A 19,281-nucleotide genomic window follows, 5' to 3' on the forward strand; every position below is an offset into this window, starting at 1 on the left:
CTGTTGATACTGGGTGTTGCTTAGTTTTTTTTTTCACACCTTGAAAAAACAAACAAAGAGAAGTAAGAACGGAAACAGGCGGTTGCCTTTCTGTTGGGGAGTTAGAGTTTCATCCTTGGTGGGGTAAGGGAGGGGTTGCGTTGTGGGTTTTGTGGTACAACACTTTCCAAAAAATAAGTAAAAAGACGCACATGAACACAAGTATAAATTCACTCAGTTCAGATACAATGTCATGCACTTCTCATTTCTTTGTAGAGCTAGTTACGCAAATATTAAATCCTGAATTTTCACAATAAAGGAAGGTGAAGCATCTCTTTGCAATTCACATTGAAAGTATTTTGCTAAAAGAGGAAGTGAGGATATACTTTCATGCAATGCCTGTGAGGACTTTGTAGGCATGAAATGGCACAGGCCTCCGTTTCTCAGCAAAATGTGTCACATGGGTATTATGAAATAGTTAACACTAAAGCCACACTACGTATTCGTGTTTTCTCATATGATGACATTTCCATACTCATTTGTCAATTTATGTGAAATAGTCACACCGGCATTTTAACGTAATGTATACATTGTCAGTTTCAAACAAGACTGTGATCATGACTCTCCTATGCCTTGAAAATTCAATTCAATTCATTTTGAGATAGGACACAGAATTTCATTGGAACATTTGAATGACGTTAGGATTTTATGTTTGCTAATAGTTTGGGAAAAAAAATGAAAAATGATAAACCTTCAAAACCTATTTGATAATTTTTCATTTTAGTAACAACAAACAACAAAAAACAAAAAAGTCTTGCTTTCCTTCATCCTAAATAAATAAAAGTGTCATTACCTATTACCAACTAACTCTCAAAGTAAAGGGAAAGTCTAATTTTCTTTTTGTAATGTTTCATTTATGGATTTCAAGTTTTTGTTTGGCTTTTACAACATTGACAGAATAAACAAAACAACAACAACAACATATTACCATGGGGTGAATGAAGCCCATTTAGGTGCAAAACGTGAGACAAAGTGATGATTAATTAGTTAATGATGTTAATGAAGCAGCTGCAGGCTGCAGTGTGTCAGCATGACGTCACAGTTTATAGTCTTGTTTGTCTTCAGTTCACTTTTATGTTCATTAACATGATTTTTGTTGTTTATTTCAAGATGTAAAGGCTTCAGCATCTTTGATACTAAACAATGTGTTGATGTGTTATTCTTAACAGTGCCTCAAATACAAAGGTAAGTAAAATTATTTATAATGAGGTGTTGTGTTTTTCAACTTGTTGTAAGACTGTTGAAAGAGTGGTGGAACAGTTGCTTTCCGGTCTTATGGTCTCACCCTTGTAAATATGTTGCTCAACTTCCTCTTGGCTAGCCACTCGAGCATGCACTATTACCACCCTGTTCCTAGCCTGACATTTTCAAATCTAACTGTATAGTCAAGAAGTACTTGAATTTAGCAACTTGTTGATAACATTGTTTTTATTGTTATATCCCTGCTTTGAATGGAGCACTTACTGATGACATTTGTGCAAATATGATTGGGAAAACTACGTCTTTGTGGATCACATTTAAAGCTGGTATTTTGCTAAATGTGGCTCTCTGGACCCACCAGACAAATTGGCCTCTGGATTTAGATTCAGATTAGACACTATATTAGACTGATTGTGAGACAACAAACTGGAAAAGGATGACATCATATCCAGTTGGTATTTAGTTAATTAAAATAGTTTTGGCAGCATAAATCAGTTTTCACAACAGGACTCAGAACACATAAGCTACTTAAAACAACTTGTTTTTGTTATGTGCCTCTGAGTCATTTGCACCTGCATAATTCTCACAGACTTTACATTCAGCCTCTAATACAAAACCTTAACTGCCATAGGAAATACACCAAGTGCATAGTCTCTGTTACCATGTGCAGTAAGGGTGTGTGCCTTCATGTCTCCTGTGCAGCCACTCACCAGCACCACGTTGAAGCGCTGCTCCAGCTCCTCCTCTGGGGGCATGGGTAGTTTTGGGGGAGCCGTCTGCTTCTTCTGCAAGGTTGGAGTGGGGTCACTCATTCCTAAAGCTCCACCGACTGAGTTGCTGACCTCTCGGCCCTCAGCCTGTTCCTGCTCCAAGCCCCCGGCAGCCGCATTCCCCATCACAAATCTCCACAAGTAATCCAGGAGTAATCTTTACACAAACCCTTTCTCCTGAGAAATCGTTGTATTCCAAAACAGAGTGACAAAAAGTTATCACTCTGAATGATAAGAACAAGCAGGCCTAAATCAAACCAAGTCTTTAGGCCTTCAGGGAGATGGACATCAAGCCTCTGGTCTACTGAATCTGCCTTAGTCCTAAAGACAGGGTGGGTAAAGAAAGAAGGTAGTTCGTCGTCATGTCTGTCCTCTAATCAACTGTCCCTGTCCCTTTACAAGTACCTTTGAGAATAAGGTAACAAGCCTTGTTGGCGCCTGTTGGGCTCTAAGAAATGACCCACCTCTCTCTTCTCCACTGCTTCTCTACACTTGTTGACCGAGAGCTCCTCTGGTGAATGAGTACAGAGGGCTGCGTGTGAGAGGAAGGAGAGGGGAGTATGACACACTCTGTAACACAGACAGAAACCACAGAAGCACAAAAGCAGAAGAGCAACTTCCTTTGCATGACAGCAACAGAAGCTGGGGTGTAGAACAGGGTGGAAGATGAATATGGTAATGGTGTGCGTCGTTCAAGCAGTAGGTAAATGATGAGTAAGATAAGATAGCACAGTACTGGAATACAGCAGAAAGAGTGTCCAAGGTTAAGGAAACATGATAACCAAGCAGGTGCAGATGTAAAATGAACCAACAGGCAAAGGAAACGTTTTCCCATTTTACCAGGAATCCACTTTCACTAAACTGGAGCCATTCATTCTTATGAAGCTAGCTTAAATTACATGGGCATGGGGTTACATTTGTTTTGGTCATTTTTTTTCAAGTGAGACAAGGTTGATGTGGAAGTCCGCATGTAAGTGAGTGTAAAGAGACGGTTGTCCAACCATATGTCTATATGTCTAACAGCGTCTCTCTGTGTTTGAAGCCAATTACTACATGTATGATTGCTGCATTCGCTGTCTCCTCGGAAATTGCTACATATTGGGTCTCAACATCAGAACAGACAGATAGGCTATATTCAAGTTTTAAAGGAGTGCAGCGGCCACGGACCCTGTAAAGAAGAAGATGTATATGAATAAATACTATACTTCATGACTAAGCCCACCTGTTGTTGATTCGTGCACACGAATTGGGTCCATTGGGGGAACTGATTGTGGTACAATATTATTATTATTATTATTATTATTATTATTATTATTATTATTATTATTATTATTATTATTATATCTGAAAGAACGCGATGAGATGTTTGCTAACTTTTTTTTTTTTTTTTTTTTTTTTTAGAGGAAGAAAGTAGGAATTTACGAGAAGCACGCGAAGGCAGCAGAGCTATTAGTTGTTTTACATTCCAAAATGACGGACCCGACAACGTCGCCAGAGGACCACTGGAAAGTAAGTAACTGATGTTAGTTAACCTAAATTATTTTGTAAATCGACTCTTACGTCTGCCGTGTGACAGCACTGATAAGTGACAAACTTTGTTATGTCTATAAGTTAAAGTGTTGCTAACGTTGTGGAGGAGCTTGGCTTTGTTAGCTCGACAGCTAGCTAACGTTAGCTATGTGACGTTTGCAGCTAGCTACTGTTAGTTAGCTAGCTAAGTAAACAAAACGTCCTTAAGGGCAACTCATGTTCCTCGTTCGTGCTTAAAATAGATTTGCACCCACCTAAAATTATATTTCTGTTTTTGCATTTCTTACTTGCATTTCTTACAAACACCAATTTGGAAGTGAAGTGCAGATTTGTTATAGTATAGTCTGCCAGAATGGTGCAGTGAATTTACCATTAGTACGCTTGTATATTCATTGCTATTTGCAGCCCGCCACATATAAATGCAACCTGGGTAAAACTCTGGTGTGGTATCAGAAAACTGTATATTAGGAAATGACTTGGTCCAACTTCCCTTGTCAGAAGTCAGCTTTTCACCAGACGATGTATAATCATATAATGTCGTATCTGATAATGATATAGCCAGCTACGTTACGTTAATATGGAAAAGCAGCTGTAAAAAGATATTTCCTAATTCTACTCATGTCAGGGACTCCTAAGTTAAACTTGTTGAATCAACCATATCAAACAATCTTCGAGGGCAACATTTGATCCTCTTTTAATAGGATTTCGTTGTAGGTAGATAGAGTGAAACCTTTGGTCAGAGTAGTCATGGGCAAACACTACACATCTTGAGGGTTTACATCCTGTAATTATAAATACATCCATTGTATTACATAAAAATATTGGAAAGAAACTGGTACCAATTTTGAGAAGTACAAATTAAAGTAACTATTGTGTTGTGGTGCCCTAGCTAGATCAAACAGTGGATCTGTGATTGAAGTACTGATTGGGTGTGCCTCCTCTCCCTCATGCATACTTGAATTGGACAAATCAGGGCAATGCTCAGTGGGGGGTTTAGGCTGTCCATTGGGCAGGCTAGCTATTGGGTCTATTGTAAACGTATTTAGGGCAGCACGATTTTTGCCCTTTTTATTCCAGCATATCTCTATTTTCCTCTTTTTTTTTTTTTTTTTTTTTTTTTCTATCTTCTGTTGTCTGATGATGGCTTGGCAGACAGACGGTGCTTTCAGCGACAGTGGCTTTGACCCTAGTGAGTATTCAGTCAGATCACATCCTGTTGTTTGTCATATAATTTGATATTTAGGCTATGTGATGGTGACCTTGTGTTTGTGTTTTTTGAGATTAGCATGCCAATCTGTTTCTGGCCTTGCAGTGAAAAACCTTTGATGTCTGCTGTCTTGTTGTGTAGGTTTCTTTGCTGAAACTGTCAGAAAGGGTTCAGTTGTGTCCAGGGCCAACAGCATCGGCTCGACAAGTGCCTCTTCAGTACCAAATACAGGTATTATGTGTGTAACATAGGGGAACTGACATGGCTGACAGTTTTAAGAGAGAATTTGTGCATTTAGATTGTGATGTGAATGTTTGCTTTGCTGACTGAATGTTTGCTTCGCTGACTGATTCACTTCGAATGACTTTCCTGTAATGCATAATATATGTAGTCTAAATATTTTAAATTGGATTTCAAAGAATAAAATGTCTTATTTGTATATCACCTATTATTCAAAGTAAAAGCACATTGTTAAATGGAGACATGGCCTGCTTTCTTTCATTTTTGCTTCCGGATTCTTATAAAAGTAAAAAGCAGTCATCCTACTTATTATGATAACGATTACAAGGCATGTAGGCAGGGTACAAAATTAGCACCATCCACCAGCCAAATGCTGGTGAAATATGCATGTGGCTGGTAGATTTATTCACTCACCAGCCAAAAAAAAAAATGGTAATCTATTGTGGCTGGTACAATTTTGAACAATCACTAGCCATTTGGCTGGTTGACAAAAAAGATAATTTTGGACCCTGCATGTAGGTACTCTTTAACGATATAGAATGACCGTAATTCTAATAGAGTGCTTTAAAAAGGAGTATATATGGTGTATTTATGTGTTTAATAAAATGCAGTGCATGCAGAACTGCGTTCAATCTTCATAGCTTTAAGATTCTGTCAGCAGGTTTTTATGAGTTGCCTCCGTTGAATAATGTCTAGTGTAGGCAAGTTTAAAGTGCATTACAGTCATTGGTTGAACTTGATTGAAGCATGAATCAGCTTCTGGTGGTCCAGGCTACATTTCTGTGATGGAAGAAAATAGACTGAAGCTCCAGGATATGCATTTTAAGTAAATCTATAAATTCATCTTCCAGTGTCTAGAAAAAAAAAAATATCGTTTTATGGCTTTAGACCAACTAAAATTAGCTTAATCCTCATTATGTTTCCAAAACGTTGTATTTAACAACAAAATAGTTCACATTTGTCAGTATGCCAAGTGGTATTCCATGTCAGGTCAGGGGCATCTTAATCTAAATTCTTAATCTAAGTGTTAATATATTCTTGAATAGATGATGAAGACAGTGACTACAGACATGAGACGTCATATAAGGACTCGTATAAAGATCGACGGAGACAAGCACACACACAGGCTGAGCAGAAGCGTAGGGATGCTATCAAGGTAAGGCTCCAATAGACTGCAAATAGGATGTGTGTCTCTGTGACTTACTGCAGATACATAACAAACACCTTTGAAAAGATTTAGAGATGTACTGTATGTTTTTATAACTTCATTTGTTCAGTACATTTTTTGTTGTTGTAATGTAAGAAAGGCTACGAAGACCTCCAGTCCATAGTACCAACCTGCCAGCAGCAGTCTGAATTTGCAGTGGGAGCACAGAAGATCAGCAAGGCTACTGTGCTACAGAAAAGTAAGTTGTGATGTTATTAGTTGAACACTTATAGGTCAGCAGTGGCATTATTATCTAGTTTTCCAATAGATAATACATGCATGCTCACATTACACAAATCAAGCAACAAATTAGGGCTGCACAATATATCGTTTTGTTTTCCGGGCAATGGTTGTGAAGGGACAACACTTTTGGGAAAATTGATTAAATCTGTGTGGAGTGAAGAAGTCACTAACTGATGCATTTCTGTATTTGTTTGCAGCAATCGACTACATCCATTTTCTTCATAAAGAAAAGAAGAAGCAAGAGGAGGAAGTTTCTGTACTAAGGAAAGAAGTGATGGCGCTGAAAATCATGAAAACGTGAGATAATGGTTCACATACTTTCTGAGCGAAGCTTTTTTGGTATAATTTATTCTACAGTCCCAAATTTTTGGCAAATTAAGACCTCACTACTTGTTCTGCATCCAGAAAGATGAAAAGATGGATTAAAAAAAAAAAATGCTGATCTTGTACAAAGAGAAAACTCTTGAGTTAGAAATGCTGTGATTGCAGCGCTGCAACAGCACATTGTAAAGGTACTATCGGATCTAAAATTAAAAAGTGAAACAAAATATCCTCAAATAAAAGCTTAAAATGCAGCGTTTACATTTTTAATGTGACACTTACTGTGGCGGAAAACCAATTAATCTAGCTCAAGTGAATCATTTCTTTATAAATTAGTTGTGGCCATGAATTAAATTGCATATTTTGTGATGCCTGTGAACAGTGATTGTCTTTCTTAATAGGAACTATGAGCACATAGTGAAGGCCCACCAGAACCACCCACAGCAGGGAGAGGATCAGGTGTCTGACCAGGTCAAGTTCAACATCTTTCAGAGCATCATGGACTCCCTGTTCCAGTCTTTTAGCAGTTCTGTTTCAGTGAGCAGCTTTCAAGAACTCTCCGCCTGCGTTTTCAGCTGGATTGAGGAGCACTGCAAGCCACATGTAAGGAATATATGTATTTTTGTTTTTAGAGTATTGCACACACACATGACATTGCCAGTTCTTTCTTGTTGTTGGTTACATAGAGTAGTAACAATACGCATGGTTTAATTATCTCTGTTTGAGACCAACATGGTCACGATACTCCTCTTCCTATTTCTTGTTTCTCTCCTTTAAATAAGAAAAAATATTCATGAAAATACATTAAAAATAAAAATAAGAAAGCACTTATTCTTACATACATAGCTAAATATTTATATATATTTAAATAGGTGGAAAAGAAGGAAATAAATAAAAATAAAAATGTATATGCACATATTAGCAATGCACCGATTGACCGGCCAGTGACCGGAATCGGCCGATTATCACGTGACCGGCCATGACCGGCGACCTGCCGGTCAAATTCACTCGTGCGCCGCATGATTAACGTCGCGCAACATCAGCGCACCGCCGCTCCATCAGCTGTTTATGAAATGTCATAAAGTCCGCGGCTCTGCAGAGCCGTCTGCTCCAAACCAACATTAAAAACGTAGTAATTTTCCCTCAGCGTTTAGTTTTGTTGCTAAACTGCGTGTAAAATGAGCGGTGACGTTAAATCATCTGTGTGACGTTTTTCAGGTAACGTTACTGTTGACGTTCAAACAGGCCTGCGTGTGTTTTGAGAAATATCGTTATACTGCAAGGCTATATTTTTTTATATATATACAGTGGGGGAAATAAGTATTTGACCCCTTGCTGATTTTGCAGGTTTGCCCACTTACAAAGAATGCAAAAATCTACAATTTTAATCATATTTACATTCTAACAGTGAAAGACAGAATCCCAAAGAAAATTCCAGAAAATCACATCATATGAATTTATTAAAATTGATAACCATCTGATGAGGAAAAACAAGTATTTGACCCCCTGGACAAACAGCAAGTATTCTGGCTCCTACAAGCCAGTTAGTCTTTCTTTAAGACACAGCCCCAATCCGAACCAATTATCTACATCAAATACACCTGCCTCACCTCGTTACCTGTATAAAAGACACCTGTCAACACCCAAACAACCAGCATCAAACATCACCACCATGGGCAAGACCAAAGAGCTTTCTACGGACATCAGGGACAAGATTGTTGATCTGCACAAGGCTGGGATGGGCTACAAGAGAATCGGAAAGCAACTTGAGAGAAAAAAGATCAACTGTCGGTGCAGTTATCAGGAAATGGAAGAAGCACCACACCACCGCCAACCTCCCTCGGTCTGGGCCTCCACACAAGATCTTGCCTCGTGGGGTGTCCCTGATCATGCGAACGGTGAGGAATCATCCCAAAACCACAAGGGGGGGAACTGATGAATCAACTGAAGGCAGCTGGGACCACAGTTACAAAAGAAACGGTTGGTAACACACTACGCTGTCATGGATTGAAATCCTGCAGCGCACGCAAGGTCCCCCTGCTCAAGAAGAAACATGTACAGGCCCGCATGAAGTTCGCCATTCACCACCTGGACGACTCAGAAGAGGCCTGGAAGAAGGTGATGTGGTCAGATGAGACCAAAATAGAACTTTTTGGCCTCAACTCAACTCGTCGTGTTTGGAGGGCAAAGAACACCGAGTACAACCCAAAGAACACCATCCCCACCGTCAAGCATGGTGGTGGCAACATCATGCTTTGGGGGTGCTTTTCAGCCAAGGGGACGGGACAACTCCATCGTATTGAGGGGAGGATGGACGGGGCCATGTATCGTGGAATTCTGGACCAACATCTCCTTCCCTCAGTGAGAGAGCTGAAGATGGGTCGAGGATGGGTGTTTCAGCACGACAACGACCCTAAGCACACCGCCAAAGCAACAAAAGAGTGGCTGAAGAAGAAGCACATCAAGGTTCTGGAGTGGCCTAGCCAGTCTCCAGACCTGAATCCGATTGAAAATCTTTGGAGGGAGCTTAAAATTCGAGTTGCCAGGCGACAACCTCGAACCTAAATGATTTGGAGGCTGTCTGCAGGAGGAGGGGCCAACATCCCTGCCGAAATGTGCACAAACCTTGTCACCAACTATAAAAACCGTTTGACATCTGTGCTGGCCAATAATGGCTTTTCTACAAAATATTAACATGCTGTTTGTCCAGGGGGTCAAATACTTGTTTTTCCTCATCAGATGGTTATCAATTTTAATAAATTCATATGATGTGATTTTCTGGAATTTTCTTTGGGATTCTGTCTTTCACTGTTAGAATGTACATATGATTTAAAATTGTAGATTTTTGCATTCTTTGTAAGTGGGCAAACCTGCAAAATCAGCAAGGGTCAAATACTTATATATATATATATATATATATATATATATATATATATATATATATATATATATATATATATATATATATATATATATATATATATGTGTGTATGTGTATATGATGTGAAAAGAAGGAAATGGTTCTAACATTGCACTTCAGATGTGTGTGAATTTCCCACACCAGGAGTAATTTATATTGTTCTATTTTATAGTGATCGATTATCTGTTCAAAAAATGTTCTATGACAATGTAAAATGTTCTATTAAAGAAAAGATAGAAAATAAATATTTGTGTGTGCTGTAAAGTGGTTAGAAAATCAGAAATCGGAATCGGCCTAGAAAGTTGTAATCGGTGCATCTCTAGCACATATACACATGCCCATATAATAACCGAACAAATTCTGTCTGTCTTTTTCATGAGGGATACCATTTTTTTCCCCATCCTTATTGAATTTATCCATTTGTAAATTAAGTGAGAAGGTTATTTTTTCCATTGAAGTGGTTCGGGATATTCGTGTAAAATATTTCTTCCATTATTTTATGTACCTCTGACCAGAAGTGTTTTAACCCTGGGCATTCCCAAAATATATGCCAATGGTTTGCAGCCTCTCTAACTTCTAGTGTCTTCACCTGTGTAGTGAAGTTTCTGTTTTGGCGTAATAAAAAAGTCTCATTAAGCATTTCCATGCAAACTCCCTCAATGTGTCTGAATTAGTACATTTCCTTTGCAGTTCACAGTAGCTATGCCATTCCTCTTTTGTCATCTTAAGGTCTTGCTCTCTTTCCCATTTATTTTTGATATAATCTGTAGAGTAAGTTTTATTTTGTAAGGAAACCTTTATACACTCTAGAAACAGTACCTTTGTTAGATTCACATGAATATGCTCTTAGAATTTCTCTCAGCACCGGATCGTCCAAATCTTTTGGGTATTTTTGTTATCATTTGTCAAAGTAATTACGTAACTGCATTTACCTGATCTAAAGAAAACTCTTCTTTTAAAGTTAGGAAGTCCTTTAGTTGTGCATTGTTTGTAAGTGAGTAGAATGTTGTGATCCCTTTTTCTATCCATGTTTTAAATCTAAGATCTAATTGATTGGGTTTAAAGTGGATAATTAGATGTAATTATCCATAATTTATCCAATAATTTATATTGTCTTAATTGTGTTCCAAACTTTGAGTTAAAACTTTAGCCATGGATTTTTCAATTTATCTATTATTTGACCTGTTTGTTGCTTAAAACTGCCCGTATAGGGAAGTCCTTAATCAAAATTATCTTGCAGTATAATCTTGATTACATAAATGTAATAAGGGCCTGATTTGGGTTGAGTAGAAATAATCTTTCAAATGTGGGACAGCCATACCACCTTCTTTTTTCAGGAGTTGCAGTGTCTTGAATTGCTGCACTCTTGGTTTTTTCCCCCTGCCAGATAAAGAGAGAGAATTTTATCCCATTCATTGAATTCCTTAATTATAATTTTCATGGCGAGAGCCCGAAACAAAAACAAGATTCTGGAGAGGATATTCATCTTAATGGATTCTATTCTTTGAGTGAGGCTCAAATATGGGTTAGAATTCCATCTCAATATGTCAGATTTTATCTTATTTAGGAGTGGGTCATAATGTATTTTTTTTAACTATTGTGATTTCTTTTGGTAATAATATTCCTTATAATATTCTTCTTCTGTTCTTTCTTAGACACTGAGGGAGTTTGTCGTAGGAGTGCTCCGGCAGCTCAACGGTCAGCTTTATTGATTGAGTGAAACCTCTGGACTTACCTCCCCAGAAAATTGACTTTGCTTTGGCTTGCTCTGGTCTCTCAGGGTGGAGAAAAAACTTAAATCAGCCTCAGGCCACACACTACACTCCCTTCAGCTCATCAGTGACTCCCTGGCTGCAATTGGATTACCTCAACCTCACACTATGGGCAGGGATGAGAAGTTGCATTGGATTGAGCAGTCACATATTTCATCAGAAGGGATCACTTTCTGATTCTAAGTCTACATACATACAGATAGCTAAGTATTTTCCAGCCTCTGCTGAATAGTTCTTACTATTGTTCTGCTCAGAAATGCAGGGGAAACACAAAATATAACAGTTTGCAAATGAATGCATCAGTTAGACAAGACCGTGTGCATTTAGTTGGAAGTCACAGTCTGAAGTAACTGGAGTTGCCCTTAAATAAATCAAAACCAAGACTCCTCTTACAGATTGAGTTGATTGATTGTGTTGCTTCTGCAATCTATCAACCCAATGGGAATTGAGAGAAGGGTGATGAAAAATGTAAAAACTCATGAGCCCACACCCTCCCCTGTTACATCAAGCATATGTTGGGAGCCTAATGTTTATCTAAAGGGCTCCTAACCGCTCCAGGGAACAAACATTTCAGCCATAACACTCTTGAACCATACTGTAGCAGACAATGTTAACTACTATACTACTGCAGGGTAACTCATTTCTCCTAACAACAATCAGGAACACGTTGTATGGCGCTCCAGCATTTTAGTACTGAGGTTTAAAAACAAACTCTTCTACCTTTTTATTGTGACAAAATTGGGAGTTTTTTTTCCCCCCCATTAACACAACTTTGACAAGCTGACAAAAATGCTGTAATCTCATGGGTGACAGGTGTGCAATGTAGACAGCATTATGATTTTTAATTTTATTTATATATATATATATATATATATATATATCCACATACATACATACATACATACATATACATATACACATACATACATATACACAAACACAAACAAACAAAATAACTAAACATGATTGAGCGTCACTGCACATTGGGAAGAAATTCAGTTTAGCTTTTTAGTTTATTTAGGAGATGTTAAATACAAAATCTTGATTTTGATTAACCTTTCAGATTGCAGTTTACTCTACAATAAGTACTTAAATTGCCATAAATGTCATCTTTAAATTTCAGTCCTTTTTAAAACCAACACGACCATGTGCTTTACTTTGGTTGTCAGTGGCTTTTGTTATCAGTAACCGTTTACTCAAAATGGTGAATGGTCAACACCACTAAGTGGAAAATGTTCAGACTCTTCCGGGCTGATGCTTTGTGAAAACCATCACTGTACTGAGATTTATAGTCACTGTAATGAATTGAAAAAGATTTAACTTAAAGCTAATTTCCGTGAGTTTTGTTTCCACCATCTGAATAAGTAAAATCTCTCATACAAATTATTAATCTATTCAATACAAAATTGCTTTAATGTTGTTGCTTTAATCACAGGGAAGTGCTAATTGTTGTATCCTGTCTTGTTTAAGTATTGTCTTTGATAGTTTTTAAAAAAAAAAAAAGGGCACCTACTGTATCTCACCATCCAAAGAGTGACATGTACCTATGTAAAGAAAGATATTGAATTTCCTGTTTCATTTTCCCCAATTAAAATGGAAATAAAAGTGCAGCAGAAAAGGACAACTCATATGGCTGGGCACTGGTCCCCATCTCTGTAGCAGGAAAATATCTTTTAATATTTGAAGATAGTTAAAAGAAAAGAGTGGAGTTTGACTTTTTTGTGGTTGGAGAAATTCTTTTCAGTTATTGTCATGAACATTTAATAAGTTGGAAGCAATACAGAGTTAAACAGTACTAAGGATGATTAACAAAGGAGGGGGGGAAAACATGACAACCCTCCATAATACCTAAAGGTCATGAATAATCCTTCATGCTTTATACATTGTGGTTCTTTTATGTAGTTTTCAAAAAACATGGCACAAATATGGACTTAACCATATGAACAAAGAACATACAGCTCTCCAAGCAATAATGACTAATTAATTTGACATTTTCCTCACAGGCTCAGGATTGGTTTTACGGCTTTAAAAAGGTAAACAAAAATAAACCAATGTTGCCTATGAGGTATCAAGCATCTGTCAGTGCTGCGTAATGATGTGACGTAGTGTTAATGTCTTGAAAATGACAGCTATTTTTGTATAAATATACTTTTTCCATTGAACTTTTATTAAAGATGTACCATTTGTTCAAGAGAGAGACTATAAATAAAGAATGTGCTGTGGGTCAGACTGCTCTGATGTATAATCTATATTCTTAGCTAAGCACTGCACAGGCTTGTATTGATGAAGTGGATGAACCAGTGTTTTCTTGTTCTTTCAAGTACTTGGAACAAGCACCTTGCAGTCCTCATCAGTCTCCACTCCAACTTCATCCTGTGAGGGAAACGGCACATACATTATTCATTAGTACTGTGAACAAAAAACATTGGCACACAAGCAAAACACACATACTGTAGGCGGTGGCATGAAGTTAAGTTCTGGAAAGTGGATTTCATGAGCTTGTTCCACTCACCAGGAACTGCTTTTTGCTCTTAGGATAGCCTTCCAGGATTGCATTCATCATGTCTGAAGCCTGAGAGAATCAAAGAACAAAGTTTGAGAATTTAGTGGCAACAGCTTGTAATTTTACGATAATGAATGTCTTTTTGTCACCAAATCTACAAAACTCCTTTCCTTTCTTCCATCTACTGTTTATAATACTAGTGCTGATAGGAGGAACAAAATATAGCTTTTTTATTTAATAACTTAAAAAGGTCCCATGGCATGAAAATTTCACTTTTTTAACATTCATATGTGTTCCCCCAGCCTGCCTATGGTCCTCCAGTGGCTAGAAATGGCGATAGGTGTAAACCGAGCCCTGGGTATCCTGCTCTGCCTTTTAGAAAATGAAAGCTCAGATGGGCCGATCTGGAATCTCCTCCTTATGAGGTCATAAGGAGCAAGGTTACCTCCCCTTTTTCTGCTTTGCCCGCCCAGAGAATTTGGCCTGCCCATTAGAAAGAGAGACATCATGGCTTTCAAACGAACAAAGTGGCCGTTGGTCAAGGCCAAACCCCCAACATCCACCTTGTTATGTTCTATTATCAACTAATCATTGCAGCTCTATATACATTACCAGTCTTTTCCTCTTTTTCCACTCTTTCACGTAAGCATTCTGCTCTTTGTAAACCTGTGTAAATCAAAATATGAGCATTGAACCACCATAGTGTACATCAACAGACAAAAACAACAACAGTGGCATCTTCACTACTTTTCCTAAGATGTTTTGCTGTAATGAGAAAGCATAAATGCATTGCCAACCTTCTCTTTCTCTTCTGGTGTGACGTGATTTGTGGCCGACTTTATCTTCTCCACACGCGATCTGTAGCCTGAACACTCTGCTTTCAGCGCTTTGATCTCTGACATCACTTCCTCTGTTGTCAGAGAGCTGCTGAGCTCCTTCAGCTCTGTTAGCAGAGATTTCACACAAATGTACACAACACCCCGTCAGAATGCAGTACAACAAAAACACGGCCCCCTAAGCATCGAGAACTGATGTAAATAATTTACGCTGGCCTAAAACTGAACAATGCACATATCTTGGTACTGTGTAGGATCTGTGAAAACACTCTGGAGGCACCAACTTGAACAAGTTTACTACACCTGAATCTAGCTGTCTGCAGCTCTGGTTGAGGGAATGCATCTCTGCACTGAGCTGTGAGATCTGAGAGTCCATCGCCTTCAGGTCTGCATCATTCACATCTTTGAACTGAGACTGTAGGGAAGGTTAGCAGCAGCAGATTATTCTAAACAGCAGTGTGGGCATACATTACTTTCAGTGCCTACTTTCCACAACAATACTGTATTTCAGATGAACAGACTAACCTGATCAGCAAAATAAATCTTTTGCTTGCCATAGGTTTTCTCCTTTATCTTGCCCTCTAGAGCCAGCAGCTCCATGGCTTTGACCACTGCCTGGTGAATCACAAATATACAATCAATCAATAATTAATAACACACACACACACACACACACACACACACACACACACACACACACACACACACACACACACACACACACACACACATCTCACCGTTTTGCCCAATCCATGCTGCTTTTGTAAATTGCAAAAGACATCCTGAGAACTGTAGGGTCGGTTCTTCTCATTCATATAGGCAAGGATGAGTGACGTGCCTGTGGATGACAGCAGAAAGTGATCACATGGTGCTTAAAGTTAATATAACAGTAACTCAAACATAGCTAGAAATGAAAACTAGAGTTGTGTGGTCTTTTAAAGTTCCTTGACGCACTTTTAACGTTATGTGTTTTTTTTTTTTTTATCATATTTGTGTTAGGTCTTAGTGAGCCTACGACTGGTAAACAATGAAGATATAATTTATTTTATGTAACTTAAAAATAAAAGATCCCACATGAGGTGCTTTAAAAAAAAATGTATCATGTTGTAAAAGTGAGCGTATTTGGAGTAAGCTCACCTAATGTTTGAGAGCTAATGTTAGCGTAACTTATATGCTTTAGGCTATGTAGTTAACGTTAGCTGATGGCTTTATAGCTACATCTTTATTATCGGTGGAATCAAACGAGCGTCGTTCGCTCGATACGAGTGTCAGATACGACAGCTTGCTTGCTACAGCCAAAAAACATCCTGACATGAAGCTAACTCTTACCGTTATCCTTTTTACTCATTTCTAACTTCTCGGTATTCACTTTAGCTAGCTTCCCAAACCGAGTTTCGCGCTAAATATGCGTCACGGAAAAGATCGTTTATGCTTTAGGATGCATCACACTAGTAGAAATAGCTCCTGCTCAGGGAGGGTGCAGTGGAAAACCATCGCACATGAGCTCTTCTCCGTTGATTTTATCTATAAAAAAAAAAAACGGTCTACATATCAACAGCGCTCTAAAGTTTAATTTATTTCCACAAAAACAATTACTTTGTTAATAACTTTGGCTGTGAGTGACGTACTTTAGATTTTAACTTTTTTATAAAGCTTGCGATATCCGGAAAAAGAGCTGAGTGAGAGTTCTGCCATTTTGGCTGATCTCAGACAGTTAATTCAGGGGTCCTGGCCTAAAAGATTTTGATAAATAGTAGCCTACAGTTTTAATGTGGGCTAATGTGTTGGATATAAAATAAAAGCAAATATCAAACGTATGGCAATAGAATAAAACACATTTGGTAATATCATGTAGAACAGTGTGTCACATATACTGTAAGGAAGTTGTTCCAAGTGCAGAGCCTTTTATTAATGCAAAGGGTTTTGTTGATTTTCTTAAATCTTCTTAAGACCTTCGTCATCTGAGATTACTGTACACATTTCACCTCCTGTCAAGTGAAATGACACCAAAGACAGATTGGCACACGCATACCAAACAATCTCCAACATGTTTGATCTTTGATGTGCAATTGCATCCTTGTTTGGAGATGTTTCCTCAAATTCAACATGTTCAGTCCGTGTTTGTCAATGCTTTCCACTGACAATTAACCCGACAGTACATATAGTACATCCTCAGCAATGCAGCTGACCCGGTAGATTTATGTTATAGAAAATTCATAGTCATAGTATAGTAGGCCTATGCTATTGAAAATATAATAAAAAGTCATAGTATGACATAAATCATAAAAAAGTCATGGTATAGTATGCCATAATAAATATAACTAGACATTTTTTTTGACAGTTCTTCTCCGTGAACCATCACCTTATCGTGGTGGAGAGGTTTGTGTGTCTCTGTGAACCTGAGGGCTGTGTTGTCTGGAGCTTTGTGCTCCTGGTAGGGTCTCCCAAGGCAAAGTGGTCTCAGGTGAGGGGCCAGACAAAGAATGGTTCAAAAACCCCAATGAAAAAGCTAGGCAGAGATGGAGTGACCCTGCCCGGAGGAAGCCCGGGGCCCCCGTCTGGAGCCAGGCCCAGACGGCGGGCTCGTCGGCGAGCGCCTGGTGGCCGGGTTTGCCACGGTGCCCGGCCGGGCACAGCCCGAACAAGCTACGTGGCTCCCATCTCTCCAGCCCATGGGCCCACCACCTGTGGGAGGAACCGTTGGGGTCGGGTGCGATGCCACATGGGTGGCAGTGAAGGTCAGGGGCCTCGACGGACCAGACCCAGGCGGCAGACGCTGGCTCTGGGGGCGTGGAACGTCACCTCTCTGTGGGGAAGGAGCCGAACTGGTGCGGGAGGTGGAGCGCTACCGGTTAGATCTGGTGGGGCTTACCTCACGCACAGTCTTGGTTCTGGAACCATACTCCTGGATAGGGGTTGGACTCTTTTCTTCTCCGGAGTTGCCCAGGGTGTGAGGCGCCGGGCGGGTGTGGGGATACTCACAAGCCCCGGCTGAGCGCCGCTGTGTTGGAGTTTACCCGGTGGACGAGAGGGTCGCCTCCCCACGCCTGCGGGTTGTGGGGGAAAACTCTGACTGTTGTTTGTGCATATGCACCAAACAGGAGTTCGGAGTATTCGGCCTTCTTGGAGACCTTGACTGGAGTCCTGCATGGGGCTCCAGTGGGGGACTCCATTGTTCTGCTGGGGGACTTCAACGCACACGTGGGCAATGATGGAGACACCTGGAGGCGTGATTGGGAGGAACGGCCTCCTGATCTAAACCAGAGTGGTTGTTTGTTGTTGGACTTCTGTGCTAGTCATGGATTGTCTATAACGAACACCATGTTCGAACATAGGGATGCTCATAAGTGTACCTGGTACCAGAGCACCCTAGGCCGAAGGTCAATGATCGATTTCATAATCGTGTCATCTGATCTGAGGCCGTATATTTTGGACACTGGGTGAAGAGAGGGGCAGAGCTGTCAACCGATCACCATCTGGTGGTGAGTTGGGTCAGGGGGTGGGGAAGACTCTGGACAGACCTGGTAAGCCCAAACGTGTAGTGGGGTAAATTGGGAACGTCTGGAGGAGGCCCCTGTCCAACAGACTTTCAACTCACACCTCCGGGCGGAGCTTTTCGTGCATCCCTGTGGAGGCTGGGGGCATTGAACCCGAGTGGACAATGTTCAAAGTTTCCATTGCTGAAGCTGCGGCGAGGAGCTGTGGTCTTAGGGTCTTAGGTGCCTCAAGGGGGTAACCCACGAACACCGTGGTGGACACCGGTGGTCAGGGAAGCCGTCCGACTGAAGAAGGAGTCTTTCCGGGATATGTTATCCCGGAGGACTCGGAGGCAGTTGCAGGGTACCGGCGGGCCCGAAGGGCTGCAGCCTCTGCCGTGAAAGAGGCAAAGCAGCGGGTGTGGGAGAAGTTTGGAGAAGACATGGAGAAGGACTTTCGGACGGCACCAAAGTGCTTCTGGAAAACTGTTCGCCACCTCAGGAGGGGGGAAGGGGAACCATCCAAGCTGTGTACAGTAAGGATGGGACACTGTTGACCTCAACTGAGGAGGTAATAGGGCGGTGGAAGGAGCACTTTGAGGAACTCCTGAATCCGACTAATACGCCCTCTATGTTAGAGGCAGAGCTGGAGGATAATGGGGGATTGTCGTTGATTTCCCAGGCGGAAGTCACTGATGTAGTCAAACAACTACACAGTGGCAAAGTCCCGGGGATTGATGAGATCCGTCCAGAAATGCTCAAGGCTCTGGGTGTGGAGGGGCTGTCCTGGTTGACACGCCTCTTCAACATTGCGTGGAAGTCTGGGACGGTGCCAAAGGAGTGGCAGACTGGGGTGGTGGTTCCCCTTTTTAAAAAGGGGGACCAGAGGGTGTGTGCCAATTATAGGGGTATCACACTTCTCAGCCTCCCTGGTAAAGTCTACTCCAAGGTGCTGGAAAGGAGGGTTCGGCCGATAGTCGAACCTTGGGTTGAGGAGGAACAATGCGGATTCCGTCC

At 40.2% G+C, this 19,281-nt stretch overlaps 3 protein-coding genes across 3 annotated transcripts in view; 1 reads left to right on the forward strand and 2 right to left on the reverse strand.

Moving 5' to 3' along the window:
• fmnl1a (formin-like 1a) overlaps window positions 1-2,568 on the reverse strand; it is a 15,088-nt gene extending 12,520 nt beyond the window's left edge. The window contains exon 1 of the mRNA XM_028599999.1: window positions 1,950-2,568. Within this exon, the coding sequence (XP_028455800.1) occupies window positions 1,950-2,135 (186 nt within the window). The 5' untranslated portion in view covers window positions 2,136-2,568. The remainder of the gene's footprint in view (window positions 1-1,949) is intronic.
• An 864-nt stretch (window positions 2,569-3,432) lies between these two features.
• mlx (MAX dimerization protein MLX) lies at window positions 3,433-13,672 on the forward strand. The gene is made up of 8 exons (XM_028600131.1): window positions 3,433-3,518; window positions 4,692-4,728; window positions 4,888-4,977; window positions 6,033-6,142; window positions 6,290-6,392; window positions 6,634-6,733; window positions 7,159-7,360; window positions 11,333-13,672. The coding sequence occupies exons 1-8, from the start codon at window positions 3,480-3,482 to the stop codon at window positions 11,387-11,389; spliced, it is 738 nt and encodes a 245-aa protein (XP_028455932.1). The 5' UTR covers window positions 3,433-3,479; the 3' UTR covers window positions 11,390-13,672.
• psmc3ip (PSMC3 interacting protein) lies at window positions 13,106-16,268 on the reverse strand. Its single transcript, XM_028600132.1, has 8 exons — window positions 16,118-16,268; window positions 15,526-15,626; window positions 15,314-15,403; window positions 15,092-15,203; window positions 14,750-14,895; window positions 14,565-14,618; window positions 13,962-14,021; window positions 13,106-13,822 (listed from the first exon to the last, which is right to left on the reverse strand). Exons 1-8 carry the CDS (start codon window positions 16,134-16,136, stop codon window positions 13,766-13,768), a joined length of 639 nt encoding a protein of 212 aa, XP_028455933.1. The 5' UTR covers window positions 16,137-16,268; the 3' UTR covers window positions 13,106-13,765.
• Between the last annotated feature and the right edge of the window lie 3,013 nt (window positions 16,269-19,281).

The sequence above is a fragment of the Perca flavescens genome, chromosome 15 (genome assembly GCF_004354835.1).
Source record: "Perca flavescens isolate YP-PL-M2 chromosome 15, PFLA_1.0, whole genome shotgun sequence".
In the NCBI taxonomy this organism is placed as follows: domain Eukaryota; kingdom Metazoa; phylum Chordata; class Actinopteri; order Perciformes; family Percidae; genus Perca; species Perca flavescens.